General features: G+C 47.2%; 1 protein-coding gene across 4 annotated transcripts; it reads right to left on the reverse strand.

The window, feature by feature from the left end:
- Positions 1 to 920: 920 nt before the first annotated feature.
- LOC133381225 (zinc finger protein 879-like) lies at positions 921 to 16351 on the reverse strand. Of its 4 annotated transcripts, XM_061620014.1 has the most exons (8): positions 16226 to 16351; positions 15515 to 15669; positions 13143 to 13784; positions 8900 to 9041; positions 8474 to 8556; positions 7436 to 7562; positions 5751 to 5843; positions 921 to 3356 (listed from the first exon to the last, which is right to left on the reverse strand). In XM_061620014.1, the coding sequence occupies exons 3-8, from the start codon at positions 13635 to 13637 to the stop codon at positions 2074 to 2076; spliced, it is 2223 nt and encodes a 740-aa protein (XP_061475998.1). In that variant the 5' UTR covers positions 13638 to 13784; positions 15515 to 15669; positions 16226 to 16351; the 3' UTR covers positions 921 to 2073. The 4 variants fall into 4 exon arrangements, with proteins under 4 accessions (XP_061475998.1, XP_061475999.1, XP_061476000.1 ...); XM_061620015.1 differs by lacking the exon at positions 15515 to 15669; XM_061620016.1 differs by lacking the exon at positions 16226 to 16351 and having other exon boundaries at positions 8918 to 9041; positions 15515 to 15684.
- Positions 16352 to 16845: the final 494 nt, after the last annotated feature.

Below are 16845 nucleotides of genomic sequence, written 5' to 3' on the forward strand. Positions count from 1 at the left end.
TTGATCACAAACTGAATATGAGCCAACAGTGTGATGTGGCTGCAAAAAAGGCAAATGCTATTTTAGGCTGCATTAACAGAAGTATAGTTTCCAAATCATGTGAAGTACTAGTTCCCCTCTATTTGGCACTGGTTAGGCCTCATCTTGAGTACTGCATCCAGTTCTGGACATTGCACTTCAAGGAGAATGTGGACAAACTGGAACAGGTTCATTGGAGGGCAACGAGGATGATCAGAGGACTGGAAACAAAGCCCTAAGAGGGGAGACTGAAACTACTGGGCATGTTTATCCTTGAGAAGAGAAGACAGAGGGGAGAAATGTTGGCACTCCTCATGCACTTGAAAGGTTATCACACAGAGGAGGCCAGGATCTCTTCTCGATTGTCCCAGAGTACAGGACATGGAACAATGGGCTCAAGATACAGGAAATCAGATTTCAGTTAAACAGCGGGGAAAACTTCCTAATGTTTAGAATGGTAAGACAATGGAACCAATGACCTCGGGAGGTGGTGGGCTTTCCATCACTGGAGGCCTTCAAGAGGCAGCTGGACAGTCACCTGTCGAGTATGCTTTAACTTGGTTTCCTGCACTCAGCAAGGGGTTGGACTCAATGGCCTTATAGGCCCCTTCCAACACTACTATTCTATGATTCTATGTGCCATGCAAGTAGAAGCCTTTGCACCCTGTGCTGTGTGCGCAGGGCCCAGGGGTTGGATTGTGCTTCGTGTCTTAACCAAAGGGTTACTATGATGAGGACCAGCCCAATGCAATTTGTGCTTTTTAATACTCCCATCATGCAATCTAACAAAGCAGGTAGGTCTAACCGTCACAACAACCTTCCAAGCTCTACAAACTTTACAAAAGTCAGATCCTCCGGTTACAGTGTCTTGCTGTTTGGATTCTCTTTGCAGGAAAATTCCTTCTCTGAGAACTGTGCTTGACAGATCAGCCCAGGTACAGAACAAAAGGTCCTTTTTCTCAGAAGGACACCAACGCCTGCTCCGCACAGCATCTACTGGGACAAGAGAACACCACCCAGAGATGTGAGAGGGATCCGACACACTCTCTGGCTGCAGACATACAACTACTCCGGAGCCTCCACAATCATCCCCAGGACCCCAAGAGCAAAGACGGGACGAGTCTGAAGTTCAGACTGGAAGGCACAGATTATATTTAGCAGCAGGGGAACCTTCCTGTCTCTGAGCCCTTCTTGTCTTCTGGATCATGGTCCCGCTGAAGCTCCAGGAAGGGACTGGGCACTAGGGTTTCCTTTCTTAAACCTTTCACTTGCCCCCTAGCTGTTGCTGGATTGACATCTCCTTTTGACCAGCTGCTAGTCTTGTGCTCTAGTTCAGCCGCCTTGCACCTGCTGCACATCTGGGAAAATGGGGAATCCAAGCCGAGCAGCCATGGCAGAGAGAACATGACACTAAACTAACTTTCACCATTGATCTTGTAAGAAATTCATACTTCTTTGTGCAGCTAGGGAGAGGGGAAATGGGCTGCCTTCAAGTCAATCTTGACTTATGGCAACCCTACGAATAGGGTTTTCATGGTAAGCGGTGTTCAGAGGGGGTTTACCATTGCCTTCCTCTGAGGCTGAGAGGCAGTGACTGGCCCAAGGTCACCCAGTGAGCTTCATGGCTGCGTGGGGATTCGAACCCTGGTCTCCCAGGTTGTAGTCCAGCACTCCAACCACTATGCCATGGAAAGATCTTATTTTCAACAAGAAATAAACGTATTAAACAGAAACTGGTACAAACGTTCTAAAAAGGGCCATCTAGTCTGGCTCTTCTTATCTCTTTAGGCACTATGTTGATCTTTTTTAAAAAAAGAAAACTCAGAACATTTCATGCTTCCAGCTCTACACTCTACCTTTCTTATACTATTAAGATGGGACTGCAGTGTCCAGAGGAAAAACCTGAGGGATCTAGTAAAACGTTGCATGCACATGAAATCATTCTGCAGCATGACCATATCTATCACCTCTAATCTGTGTGATCTCTTGGCTTATCTAAAGTGTCTTTCTCTTGTGCTCTGACCGACGCTCTTTCACACAGTCAAAAACTCATTGCTATGTGTTTTCTCTAGCATGGATTTTCCAGTGCCTGATGAGATTTGGACTCTGAGTGAAGCTTTTTCCACATTCTGAACATTTGTACGGTTTCTCTCCTGTGTGAAGCCTCTGATGTCTGATAAGATGCGAGCTCTGATTAAAGCTTTTCCCACATTCTAAACATTTGTACGGTTTTTCTCCTGTGTGAATTCTCTGGTGGGTAAAAAGGTTTGTGCTCTGATTAAAGCTTTTCTCACAAATAAAGCATTTATATAGTTTCTCTCCTGTGTGGATTCTCTGGTGCCGAATAAGACTCGATTTGTCGCAAAAGCTTTCGCTGCAGTCCAAGCATTTATACGGTTTCTCTCCTTTGTGGTATCTTTGATGTGTAATGAGGCTCCAGTTTCGACTGAAGCTCTTTTCACACACTGAGCATTTAAATGTTTTTTCTCCTGAGTGAATACCTTGATGTGCCATAAGGTTGGATTTGTCTGAAAAGCCATCGCTACAGAAGTTATATGGTTTATCTTCTAAGTGAATTCTCTGATGTGTAAAAAGGTTTGAGCTCTTACTAAAGTTTTCCCCACAGTCGAAACATTTATAAAGATCTTCTTCTGCATAGATTTCTGGATGTCCAATAAGACTTGAATCAATCAAGGAACTGCACAGATCCTCCTCTCCTGTATGAATTCTCTCCTGTGAAATATGCTTAGACTGAACAGAAGAGCTCTTGCTACCTTTTGAGTGATTACGGGGTTTTGGTCTTGTATGAATTTTCTGGTGAGCAATAAGGTTTGAGCTACGGCTGAAGCTTTTCCCACAGTTCAAGCATTTATAGGGTCTCTCTCCTGTGTGGATTCTCTGATGGGCATTAAGGCTTGATTTTTCACAAAAGCTCTTGCTACAGTCTGAACAGTTATACAGTTTCTCCCCTGTGTGCAGCCTTCGATGTGAAGTCAGTCGTGTTCTTCGGTTGAAGCTCTTTCCACACTCTGTGCATTTATACGGTCTCTCACCTGTGTGAATTCTCTGATGAGTAACAAGACTCGATTTGTGAGTGAAGATCTGTCCACACAGAGTGCACTCATTCCTTCTCCTTCCTTTGCATTCTTCCTTTTGGAATGAGATTTCATGAAGTTGCATATCCTGCGAATAAAGGAATGCATCCTTCCACTTCACTGTTGGTTTTTCAACTTGCAGCTTCTGGTCATCTTCGTTCACAAAAATCTCTTTCACATCTTGACTCTCAGTTCTCTCTGCAAAATCCTCAAAAATTTCAAGCTCATTCTCTCCTTTCCATCCTGAAAGAAAGATACCTGATTAGGATTAGTTTGTTAACTGCCTCTCCATCACATTCACGAGGATTCTTGAGAACCTAAGAAAAGCCCTATTGGATAAGACCAAAGGGCTGTCTAACCAGCATCTTGTTCCACACAGCGGCCAACCACATGCCTCTGGGAAGCCCTCAAAGCAGGCACTCTCCTCCTCATGATCCCCAGCAACTGACATTCAGAGGTATGCTGTTTCTGATCCTGAAGCGGTTGCATGCTATTATGACCAATAGCTATGGATAGCCTTCTCCATGAATTTGTCGCATCCCCTTTTATAGCCATCCAAGTTGGTAGCCATCATCACATCCCAGGGCAGCATATCCATAGGTTAACCATGGGCTGCGCAAGGAAGTACTTCCATCTGTCTGTCCTAAATGTCCTACTATTCAGCTTCAGGATGACCCCAAGTTCTAGTATTTTGAGAGAGGGAGAAAAATGTATTCTCTTACCCACTTTTTCCACACCAATTTTATATTCCTATTTCATGTACCCTGACTTGCCTTTTTTCTAAACTAACCTCATCTCTTCCCCAAAGCTGTATCCTTTCCTTAGAATTACCAGGGACACAACAGTAGTCCCTGATCCAATTGCCCTTCAGTAAATTAGTGGATGGTGTTCTCTGATGGGTCTCTTGAAGGAGTCCTGGATTCTCTTTTTTTCAGTGCTAATCCGGCTCTGGTCCTTTTTATTACCGAACCTAAACCTTTTACGTATGAAGAATTCTGATTAGAAATGTTTTCAAGGTGGTTTGCAAACAGAGAAAGAAGTCTTTCTTAAGAATATTAGTTTTGAGAAAGGAGGAGAGTCCTATACAGTTGCAGAAAAAAAAGAGGAAACACTTCTCAGCTGACTGAAACAGAAGCAAGATCTTGCATGGACAGTCCCAAACTGCATGGAGGGAATGAATTTATTTATTTATTGCATTTATATACTGCCTCATAGCTGAAACTCTCTGGGCAGTTTACAACGATTAAAAACATTAAAAACAAGTATACAAATTTAAAACCATACCAAATTAAAACCCATAAAAACCAATAGGCAAATTAAAAACACATGCTGTTCAAATGCTGTTAAAAAAAACGAAAGCATTTCAACCATCGGAACTCCTCCATGAGCAAGGGTGGGGGACCTGTTGCCCTCTAGGTGTTGTTGTTTATTTGATTTGTATCCCACCCTTCCTCCCAGCAGGAGCCCAGGGCGGCAAAGAAAAGCACTAAAAACACTTCAAAATGTCATAAAAACAGACCTTAAAATAACCAAAACAAAACAACTTTAAAAACATTTTTAAAAAAGCTTTAAAAACATCTTTAAAAATTGTTGTTGGAACTCCAACTCCCATCAGCCGCGGCCAGCATGGCCTACAGTCAGGGATGATGGGAGCTGCAGTCCAGCAACATCTGGAGGGCCACAGATTGCCCAATGATTGCTGGCCAGGCTGATCTTCCCTTGCTAGTGTTTTTGCCTCAGTAGTGGGTGGTCAATGCAATCTTGCTCTAAAAAGAAACGTCATACCTAACAGTGGTCTCTTAATAGGGCCAGTCCTACCATTAGGCAGAGTGAGGTGGCTGCCGCAGGAGGCAGATGCGTGGTGAGAGAACAGAGCTCGGTGGGCCACATGTGCCCTGTGCTGTGGCCCCTAAGCTAGCTGCTGGCATCAACTATGACAGAGGACGCTGTCCTGAGGCCAGTGTTGAAGTCAAGGTTCAGCTGCCAGCTTGGCTGGCTTCCATACATGAAACCTGGAGGGGGGCCACCTTGTCCTCTGCCTCAGCCACAAAATGCCTGTGGTCAGCCCTGCCTCTAAATCAGGAGAGGGGAACTTGTGGCCCTCCGGGTGTTGTTGGAACTCCAACTCCCATCAGCCCGAGCCAGCCCAGTCAGCGGTCAGGGATGGGGGCAGCTGTAGTCCAGCAACATTTGTGGGAGGACGCCACAAGTTGCCCACTGCTGCACTAAAGGATAACAGGAGGAGGAGAATGAGATGGGTTTGCGGGACCCACGTGCCAAGAGAACTCAAAGAATACCCAGCTGATCAGTCTCATCATCACAGAAGGTATTTAAGCAGAGGTTGGGGTGTTATTTCTTGGGGATGTTGGAGTTCCAAGATCCCTGCCCTGAACAGGGGGCTTGATTAGATGACCTCCCAAGTCCCATCTGACTCCGAAATTCTATGCTTCTTCCATCAAGGGATCCCATCAATTAACAGCCACACACAAAAAAAGGGTCTAACCACCACCAACTCCCTTCTAGGTAGCTATTTTATTTACTTCCTTCCTTGCACAATTGATACACTGCTTAACACCATTGTTCCTAAGCAGCGTACCATGAGGCTGCAGAACAGCTCAGAGGGTCTGTTGTCCCTACCTGCCAGGGTCTCCCCTTCCTCTGTGCACCTATCACTGAGCTCTTCCTCCTCCAACCAGCAGATGAGATCAGGTTTGGGAATCAGCAGGGATTCTAGGAAAACAAAACACAACAACAAAACAGCTGGTTCCTTCTGGGCAACAAGGGAGCTCACTGGCTCTTTCTCTCGAGGAGGGACTGTGGGTCAGTGGCAGAGCATCTGCTTTGCGTGCAGAAGGCCCCAGGTCCAAGCGCCGGCACTTCCAGGCAGCCCTGGGTAAGGTTTCTGTCTCAAACCCTGGAGAGCTGCTGTCAGTCAGTGCAGAAAACCAATATGTTCCGATTAAATCAGCTCTTTATTCAGAATCATAAGGACTGGAATATTGCCTTTTCGGAGGGGGGGGTACAGAAGGACCATAGCTCAGAGGTAAAGGACATGCTGGGCATGCAGAAAGTCCCAGGTTCAATCAAAAGCAGCTCTGTGTAGTGCTGGGAAAGACATCTGTGATGCGTCCTTCCCTGGCTCTCCCTGTCAGGTTCCTACCTGCTCGTAGTTACTGCCTGTCTCTAGGCACCACCAGGGACTCCACCAGTCCGGACCGCACTCTCTTATGGTTTACCTATCCGCTCTAGCACAGATCTCAACAGATCCCCCTGCTAGGCAACCACCAGTAACGTCCCAATACTAGTATTCCCAGAGACTCTGAATACTGGTATTGTTATTCTCTTCACCGCTGCCACCATTTGTTACAGTTCCCCTTCAGCCTTGGTCATTACCTTACCCTCCCTTCTGGTCTGTGAAACCCCAGCCAAGGATCAGGCTTTTGGTAAACCAAATTAAGTATTTATTACAGATAACAAAGCTAACAAGATTAACAAGATTTCTTCTTAAGGCACATAAGCATATGGTTTTACTCAATACTAATCCGAACTCCACCTCCCTCCTTCTTCACTCTCTCCTGACAAACAACTCTCTCAAACCCCACCAAGCAATCCACTCTTTCTCTTCTCCCCCCAGATTCCACAATTCACCACCTCACATTCACCCAGATTTACCTGTCATCCTTTCATTTATACTGTCAGCCATTTTAAACATTCAGCCAATCATCAAGCATTCTATTGCCCATTCACTCCCCCTCCTCTTTCACTACTTACCATGTATACTCTAAACAACCAGCACTTACCATATATACACTAATATATAGGAACATCACAACATCCTATCTGAAATCTCGGAGAGCTGCTGCCAGTCAGTGAGGGCAACCTGGATGGCCCAGAGGTTGAACTAGGTGTCCTACATTCCTCGGTCTTCACTCAATATTCTAGCTGGTAAGTTCCCACAACACACTCACATACAGACACACCTAAGGATCTGCTGCCTCCATTCACGTAAACTTCGATCGTTACCTGCGAGTCTGCTCCTATCTGCCCTACTCCTCCTGGCTATCAGATGTGTGGTTAGTGGATGGCCCCCAGGCAATGGAAAACCCTCCTGAAAGAGGCTTCCCAGCCACAGCTCAGTGACGGAGTACAGGTTTTGCAGGCGTAAGGGCCCAGGTTTGACCTCCTGGCGTCTCCAGCTTAAAGGATCTAAGGTGACAGTGGCTGGATAGGAAGGGGAGGGGGTGATGGGAGCTAGAGTCCATCAACATCTGGAAGGCCAAAGATTTCCCCACCTGCCAATCTACAGTCAAAGGGATCCTTACCCAGAGAGGCCACCATCCCATAATTCTTCAGCATGACCTCCCTGTACAAGGCTCTCTGGCCTGGATCCAGCAGGGCCCACTCCTCCTCCGTGAAACGCATAGACACCTCCTCAAAAGTCACTGGGCCCTGAAAGAGATAAACACTCAGACAAGAATGCAAAAGTTGCCCTGCTTTCATCGCACCCAAAATGGAGACAATAAAATAGTGGGGAGGGGTTCTCCCTCTCCCTCTCTCTCTGACTAGCAGGGACAGGGGAACCTGTATGGCCCTCCAGTTATTGTTGGACTCCAACTCTCATCTGCCCCAGCCAGCAGAGCCAATGGCCAGGGATGATGGGAGTTGCAATTCAGAAACACCTGGAAGTTCCCCAACCCTGCGGCAAAAGCTTCCTATTGCCAAAAGTGGTTGAACTCTTTCCTTGTTGGTGGCTTTGATGACCTTGAACGGGGATGGGGATCCTCACGCCCAGAGGCCAAATGCAGCCCTCCAGGCCTCACCGTCCGACCCTCGGGACTCTCCCCAGGCCGTACCAATCACCACCCCTGCTTTGCATCCTCCTCGAGTGTTTTTAACTGGCCGGTATGAACTCTGATAATGTCTCCTGCGTACCTGGATGAAGGACGGAGAGGTGTGTGTGCATGCATGTACAAATTAGCCTATTGTACAAAGGTAAAATTAACATTTCTTGCTCCACCCATTTTTCCTCTACCCCCGCCCACCGATGGCATGCGGCCCTTGGAAGGCTGTCCAGAAGAGAATGTGGCCCTCAGGCTAAAAATGGTCCCCCATCCCTGATCTTGAAAAATCAAAAAGGGAGGGAGGGAGAGGGGGAGATTCTTCTTGTGAACAGTGATAATCACAGTAATAATAACAGAAATAGCAGCAGCAGCAGCAGTGGTAGTAATGATAATGATAATAAGATTCTGTAGGGAATTTTGATTATTTATTTTGCTTGTATATCGCCGAAGAAGTCAAGGGATATAAAAGGTGTCACCCCAGTTGTCCCTAGCATGTCTCCCCGATGATCTTTCTCCTACCTGAGCTGGCTGGCTGGCAGCTTTTTCCCCTCCAACAGAAAAAGGAGAGGATTCAGAATGTCCCTCTGATGCCATTTCACTGCCTGTGAATGAGACAGAGGAGTGAGAAGCCTAGGATCAGCATCCTAGCCAATCAGGGTTTATTTTTTAATTAGCTTCCTAGCCTTGCATCCGTACATTTTCCCCAGTTAAAAACAAGGGTTTATTTTTTAATTAGCTTCCTAGCCTTGCATCCGTACATTTTCCCCAGTTAAAAACAAAACACAAGACCGTGTTATGAACTGCTGCCCCCTGCTGACTCATATTCAGTTTGTGATCCACTACGACAGCTAGATCTTTATCACGTGTACTGCTGCCAAGCCAAGCCTTCCTACACCACCACACTCCCACTCCCTGCACCACACTTGCGCCAGTGATACTTTGTACCTAAGTGCAGGACTTTACATTTATTTCTGTTGAATTTCATAGCTCCGGTTTCGGCCCAGTGTTCCAGCCCGTCAAGGTCGTTCAACAGAGTTTTCTTTGCCTCAGAGAAATTATCGGTCACCTCTATGACTGGCTCTTGCACCTAAAACAGGAGAGAGGATATTAGGCCGTACGAAGAGCTCTGCTGGATCAGGCCCAGGGCCCTTCTAGTCCAGCACTCTGTCTTCCCAGTAGCCAGCTAGAGTGCATTCCCCGGCAACTGCTATCTAGAGCCATACTGCCACCGACAGAGAAGCAGGACATGGCCATCGTGGCTAGTAGCCATTGACAGGCTTACTCTCCATGAATTTGTAATTACAGTGCTAAGATGGGAAGCCCAAAAGCAGGACCAGAGCACAACAGCACTCCTCACACTTGCGATTCCCAGCAACTGGCATTCAGAGACATTCTGTCTCTGACACAGAGATGAGGGAAAAAATCATTTAAAAATGTTCCCCCATTTTTTCACTTTTTTCCTTGAAAAAATGAAAAACAAATGGACCCCCACTCCCAATTCCCCTCCCCCCAAAATTTCCAGTTTGATTATCTCCCCTCCAACAGTGAAGGCAGAGCATAGCCATTGTGGAGAGTAGACACTGATAGCTGTGCCCTCCATGAATTTATCTAATCTTTCAAAGTCACTGAAGTTGGTGACCTTCACTACCACCTTCTGGGAGCAAATCCCACCGTTTATCTCTGTGCTGTATGAAGACATCCGTCTGTCCTTCTGTCCTACCCTGAATCTTTCTACATTCAACTCCACCAGATGACCCTGATTTCTAGTAGTGTTCGATGGCAGGGAGAAAAACATCTCTCAATCCGCTTTCTCCACTCCATGCAAACATTTTTACACTTCTGTCATGTCCCCCTCACTCGCCTTATTTTTCCCTAAACCAAAACTCCCCAAATATTGTAGCGTTCCCACATTGATTACCTATTGGTATTTCGTGACTGTATTTCCTTTGCATTCCTGTGAATTTGGGTTGGGATTGATGACAATTTCTTGAGCTCCTCAGAGGAATCATTGAGCTCAGAGTTCTGAGAAACCCTGGTCTACACTGAGGCTCTGCCGGGTTTCAGGCAGGGAACATTCCCACCCGGAACTAGAGGTGCCAGGGATTGATCCCGGGACCTTCTGCATGCAAAGCAGATGCTCTTCCACTGGGCTGCAGCCTCTTTCCAAAGGACTAGGACAGTGGTGGGGAATCTTTGACCCCCTGGATGTTGCTGTCAGCCCTAACAAGCATGGCCAGGGATGATGGGAACTGCAGTTCAGGCAAATCAGGAGGGCCAAAGGTTCCCCACATCTGGACTACGAACCTTCTTTATATTATTAATTATTATTATTATTATTATTATTAGATTTATATCCTGTCCTTCCTCCCGGCAGGAGCCCAGGGAGGCAAACAAAAGCACTAAAAACTTGAAAACATCAAAAAAAAAAAACCACTTGAAAACACATTAAAACAAAACAGCTTTAAAAACGTTTCTTAAAAAAGCTTTCAAAACATCTTCTAAGATTAAAAACATTTTTAAAAAGAAGGTTTAAGAACATATTAAAAAGCAATTCCAACACATAGAGTCAGACAGAGTCAGATCGGAACGATAAGGAGATTGCAGAGAAGCTAAATGAATTCTTTGCATCTGTCTTCACAGTGGAAGATATAGGGCACATCCCTGAACCTGAACTAACATTTGCAGGAAGGGATTCTGAGGAACTGAGACAAATAGTGGTAACGAGAGAGGAAGTTCTAAGCTTAATGGACAATATAAAAACTGACAAATCACCGGGCCCGGATGGCATCCACCCGAGAGTTCTCAAAGAACTCAAAGGTGAAATTGCTGATCTGCTAACTAAAATATGTCACTTGTCCCTCGGGTCCTCCTCCGTGCCTGAGGACTGGAAAGTGGCAAATGTAACGCCAATCTTCAAAAAGGGATCCAGAGGGGAGCCCGGAAATTACAGGCCAGTTAGCTTAGCTTCTGTCCCTGGAAAACTGGTAGAAAGTATTATTAAAGCTAGATTAACTAAGCACATAGAAGAACAAGCCTTGCTGAAGCAGAGCCAGCATCGCTTCTGCAAGGGAAAGTCCTGTCTCAGTAACCTATTAGAATTCTTTGAGAGTGTCAACAAGCATATAGATAGAGGTGATCCAGTGGACATAGTGTACTTAGACTTTCAAAAAGCGTTTGACAAGGTACCTCACCAAAGGCTTCTGAGGAAGTTTAGCAGTCATGGAATAAGAGGAGAGGTCCTCTTGTGGATAAGGAATTGGTTAAGAAGCAGAAAGCAGAGAGTAGGAATCAACGGACAGTTCTCCCAATGGAGGGCTGTAGAAAGTGGAGTCCCTCAAGGATCGGTATTGGGACCTGTACTTTTCAACTTGTTCATTAATGACCTAGAATTAGGACTGAGCAGTGAAGTGGCCAAGTTTGCTGACGACACTAAATTGTTCAGGGTTGTTAAAACAAAAAGGGATTGCGAAGAGCTCCAAAAAGATCTCTCCAAACTGAGTGAATGGGCGGAAAAATGGCAAATGTAATTCAATATAAACAAGTGTAAAATTATGCATATTGGAGCAAAAAATCTGAATTTCACATATACGCTCATGGGGTCTGAACTGGCGGTGACCGACCAGGAGAGAGACCTCGGGGTTGTGGTGGACAGCACGATGAAAATGTCGACCCAGTGTGCGGCAGCTGTGAAAAAGGCAAATTCCATGCTAGCGATAATTAGGAAAGGTATTGAAAATAAAACAGCCGATATCATAATGCCGTTGTATAAATCTATGGTGCGGCCGCATTTGGAATACTGTGTACAGTTCTGGTCGCCTCATCTCAAAAAGGATATTATAGAGTTGGAAAAGGTTCAGAAGAGGGCAACCAGAATGATCAAGGGGATGGAGCGACTCCCTTACGAAGAAAGGTTGCAGCATTTGGGGCTTTTTAGTTTAGAGAAAAGGCGGGTCAGAGGAGACATGATAGAAGTGTATAAAATTATGCATGGCATTGAGAAAGTGGATAGAGAAAAGTTCTTCTCCCTCTCTCATAATACTAGAACTCGTGGACATTCAAAGAAGCTGAATGTTGGAAGATTCAGGACAGACAAAAGGAAGTACTTCTTTACTCAGCGCATAGTTAAACTATGGAATTTGCTCCCACAAGATGCAGTAATGGCCACCAGCTTGGATGGCTTTAAAAGAAGATTAGACAAATTCATGGAGGACAGGGCTATCAATGGCTACTAGCCGTGATGGCTGTGCTCTGCCACCCTAGTCAGAGGCAGCATGCTTCTGAAAACCAGTTGCCGGAAGCCTCAGGAGGGGAGAGTGTTCTTGCACTCGGGTCCTACTTGCGGGCTTCCCCCAGGCACCTGGTTGGCCACTGTGAGAACAGGATGCTGGACTAGATGGGCCACTGGCCTGATCCAGCAGGCTCTTCTTATGTTCTTATGTTCTTATCATTGGTCCATCTGGTTCAGTAATGCCCACACTGACTGGCAGAGACTCTCCAGGGTTTCAGGCAAAGGGCATTCCCATTCCTACCTGGAGATTCCGAGGATTGAACCTGGAACCTTCTGCATGCAAAGCATGTGCTCTACTCCTTGGTCCTTTCCCTAAAAAAAAAATATCCCAGTCCTCATGATTCTGAATAAAGGGGTGATTTAATAGGAACGTAGGGTAGCTACTGAGTCAGGCTACTGGTCCATCAGGCTCAGTGTTGTCTACTCTGACTGGCAGAGGCTCTCTGGGATTTCAAGTAGGGGACATTTCTAGCCCGAACTAGAGATGCCAGTGATTGAAATGGGACCTTCTGCAATCAAAGCAGATTCTCTTGGCACCGAGTTATGGCCCTTCCCCTTTTCTGCTCCTTTCCCAGCTCTGTGAGAACCATTTTGGGGTTTTTTTCCCCCTGATGAGTGGCCAAAAAAACAAGCTGCAAAATAATTTCCTTGGAGAGGGGGAAAAAAAAGGTAAGCCAGGCTACTGGGTAGTGAAAATGTTGGAACAGAGCAGAGATGGCTCCTTCCAGATATTGCTGGACTACAACTCCCCTCACCCCGACCACTGGCTGTGCTGACCAGGGCCGATCTGAGCTGGCATCCAACAGCATCTGGAGGGCCACAGCTTCCCTGTCTCTGGCCCAGAATTTCCTTGCGCACACAGCTGATCCCCTTGGAACCAGCAAGATGTAACTTGCTCACCAGCAATAACCGCATCCTGTCCTCTTGCTGTTTCAGCAGAAAATCTTCAGCTAGGGTTACAGCCTGGACGCAGCTCCCCGGGCCACCTCTCCTGACCCAGGTCTCCATCTCCGGGGGCAGGACAGTCAGAAACTGCTCCAGAATCACCAGCTCCAGGATCTGCTCCTTGGTGTGCTTCTCCGGCTTCAGCCACTGACAGCAAAGGTCCCAGAGTCGGCTGCAAACCTTGCGGGGGGCCCTGGCCTCCTGGTACCTGAAACGCCTGAACCGCTGGCCTCCCACGCCTGAATTTACAGGGTCTTGATATGGGATCTCGGGCACCATTTTTCTCCAGGCTTCTCTGCCACGCACAGCCTGGCTAGCCTGAGCACTTTCCCCTGCCCTCCTCTTTGCTTCGCCTGCCGCATCTTGCTGTCCCAATCTCTCTTCCTGCTCTAGCGTAGCCTCGAACTCGAGACCCAGGGCCAAAAGATCGGCTTGCTCTGCTGCATCCATGTTCTCTCTCAGGACTGGAAACGGGGCTACCTCTCAGTACCACGATTCAATGGCTTTCGCTCTGAGCCGCAGCTTAAAGCCCTCCAGTTAAGGAAAGACTTGACAAACAAAATCGGGCTATATCTCGCTCAGGAGAGGAGATTCTCCCTGCAAAAGAGAAAAGCCACATTCTGATGTTCTCTTCAAATTGAGAAACTGCAGGCATGCGCACTGGAAAGTGAGAGGAAGAGGAGATGAGCCCTCCTAAAAATTATGAAAGACCCAAACCTTCATGCAGGTTGACAGGCACAAGACAAAGCACCCTTGTCTCTGCTATCTCCTCTGGAAATCCGGGGAAGGAGTGTAGCTCAGTGATAGAGCATCTGCTCTGCGTGCAGAAGGTCCCAGGTTCAATCCCTGGCATCTCCAGGTAAAGCTGGGAACCTCCCCTGCCTGAAACCGTGGAGAGCCACTGCCAGTGGGTAGACAATACTGAGCCAGATAGACCAATGGTCTGGCTCAGTATAAGGCAACTTCCTCCGGTTCCTAACTCTGCAAATACGTTTTCTGTTCTCCACGGAGCTTTCTCTCATAGCCAGCTCATTCGCATACATCTGGAGAAAACAGCAGTTCTTTGGGCCGCCACCTTCACCTCAGTGTGCAATCGCACTTTGCACAGTTGTTTCAAAGTTGCTTTGAAAGGCAGCTGGATTCAAAGTGGGTTTGGAAGCTGGGTCCCCAAGTGGGTAGCTTGGGCTGGTAGGCTATTCCTGGACAGGGAGGACTTTACCACAGAGGCGCAGGCCTTGGCCATCTCTGGACTGGACTACTGCAGCACACTCTACACACTTCACATAAGTAGATCCTGACTGCTGGATCAGACCCCAAGGCCCATCTAGACCAGCATCCTGTTCTCACAGGGGCCAACCGGATGCCCCAATGGGAAGCCCCCAAGCAGGACTTGAGCACAACAGCACCCTCCCCACTTGCGATTCCCAGCAGTTGGCACCCACAGAAATAACCTCCCTCCGACAATGGTAGTGCCACAGCAGTACATTACACTGGTGCTGAAAGCTCTATGCTGGCTGCCAGTACATGACTGAGCTTGGTTCAAGATATTCTTGTTAGTGGATAAACCCCTAAACGGCCTAAGACCAGGTTATGCAGAAGAGCATCAATCAATCCCTCTTCCCTGGGGAAATCTGGGAATTGTAGCTCTGTGAGGGGAATAGGGGGATCTCCTAACAACTCTCAGCACGCTTCACAAACTACAATTCCCAGGATGCTTTGTTGGAAGCTATGACTAACAGTGGTATAATAAAATGTAAATGTACTGCCTTCAAGTCGATTCCGACTTATGGTGACCCTATAAATAGGGTTTTCAAGGTAAGCAGTATTCAGAGGTGGTTTACCATTGCCTTTTCCTGAGGCTGAGAGGCAGTGACTGGCCCAAGGTAACCCAGTGAGTGAGGATTTTAGCTCTGGTCTCCCAGGTTGTAGTCCAACACCTTAACCACTACACCACACTGGCTCTCGTGTGGTATAATAATGCTGTAAATATAAGCTGCAGATGTGACCTCACCCAGTCACCCAACAAAGCTCATGGCTAAGTGAGGGGCTTCGAACCTGGGTCTGACTTGTCCCACTCCAACACTCTAACCACCACACCACACTCCCCTCTCAGTTTTAATATCTGGATGCTTGTCATCCTGAGTTCTGTAAAAACTCAAAAGCTTGCTGGCTGATTGGTGACCTTCACAGCGCAATCCTCCTAGCATGTCTACTCAGAAGTCCCAAAGCATCAATGAGATTTTATTCCCAACTAAGTGCATATAGGACTACAGCCTATAACAAAGGTGCCTTTATTATATTTTCCTCCCACCCCTCAACAGACCAACCTGAAATTTCTGTCGCTTCTCTTTGTGACAGTCCTTCCTAGGTCTCCTGAATCTGGGCTGCAGTGCCTCTTGATCGCCATTGGACCCTTTTCATCCCCAGCACGTTTTGCACTCACTAGATCTCTCTCTTTTTCCCTGGAGAAATTTTAAAGGCCCTAAAGGGGGTGGGCGGGAAGGGAGAGGCAAAGTTGGCAGGAAGCGCCTCGAGCAACGCATCCACCCCTTTTCCTGCGGGGACCCTCTAGGAATGCAGCACTCGGTAACATTAACCCGTAACATGGAAGAAAAGGAAAGGGGAAAAAAACTAGGGAAGGGACAAGCAACGGGCAAAAGGCAGATTTAAAAGAAAACAGAACAGAAACCGTTTAGAGCACACATGTAACACAACGGGAGAGAGGATGTCAAGAAGTCAGTGAGGGAGGGGACAGCTTAGCAAACTGCTGGATGTGAGGCAAAAAGAGTAAACAGCCCCAGACGGTTCGGGGAATAGAGCGGATAGAGGGGAAGGCTTAGGGTGCAATCCAGTACATGTCTACTCAGAAGCAAGCTCCACTGGGTTCAATGGGACTTACTCCCAGGTGGGTCTGTATTGGATTGCAGCCTTAATGTTTCGGAGCTTTGCTGTCAAGCAATAGCATAGTGCCAAATTCAGCAGTGCAGGGCCTCTTCATGATAGGCCACCCTCAGAGCCACGCCCCATCGCTCACTCACTTGCCCTCCGTTGTCATCACCACACGCCTCAGTTCTTCCCACCTGCAACTTCTGCCGCCACAACGGTTGTCCCTAGGAGCCAATCAGCGTGAAAGGGGAGTGTGTTGGAGAGTGTTAGCTACTGAGAAGAGTCTTCCCAGTGGCTGACTCACCTCCTTTCGCTCTGATTGGCTCCAGTCAGCAGAGAAGGACAAGGAAGCACGTCAGAAGTCTCTTCTCAGTGGCCAACACACTCCTCTTTCATGCTGATTGGCTCATAGGACGCTGGAGACAGGGGGACCCTGCTGGGACCTTGCTCCCTAAAACGTAAACGGTCTAAGACCCTATGAGACCCTGGACCGCCCTGCTGTCGAGTGTGTAGAAACTAGAAAGATCACTGGAATCGCACCAGATCACGTAACAGTGCAATTCTTTGTGTGAAGCGGAATGATTCAGGCCCGACAAAACAAAGTACTTTCTCGCAGAGCACGTTGTTAAGCAAACTTGGAGCACAGGAAGCTGCTTCATACTGAGTCAGACCATTGTTCCAACTAGCTCAGTATTGTCTACACTGAATGGCAGGGGCTCTCCCGATTTTCATGATGAGATGGGTCTCTCGAAGTGGGAGATGCCAGAGATTG

This window comes from Rhineura floridana, chromosome 3 (genome assembly GCF_030035675.1).
Source record: "Rhineura floridana isolate rRhiFlo1 chromosome 3, rRhiFlo1.hap2, whole genome shotgun sequence".
NCBI classification, from domain to species: domain Eukaryota; kingdom Metazoa; phylum Chordata; class Lepidosauria; order Squamata; family Rhineuridae; genus Rhineura; species Rhineura floridana.

Bases quoted from the DNA above. Each gene is read 5' to 3' on its own strand.
- LOC133381225 (XM_061620015.1), bottom strand. From the start codon at position 13,637: ATGGATGCAGCAGAGCAAGCCGATCTTTTGGCCCTGGGTCTCGAGTTC. The intron at 7,563-8,473 runs GTAGGAGAAAGA...TATCTCTTTCAG, and splicing joins CTGCCAGCCAGCCAGCTCAG to GGCCCAGTGACTTTTGAGGA. The intron at 5,844-7,435 runs GTAAGGATCCCT...TTGTTTTCCTAG, and splicing joins TGGGATGGTGGCCTCTCTGG to AATCCCTGCTGATTCCCAAA.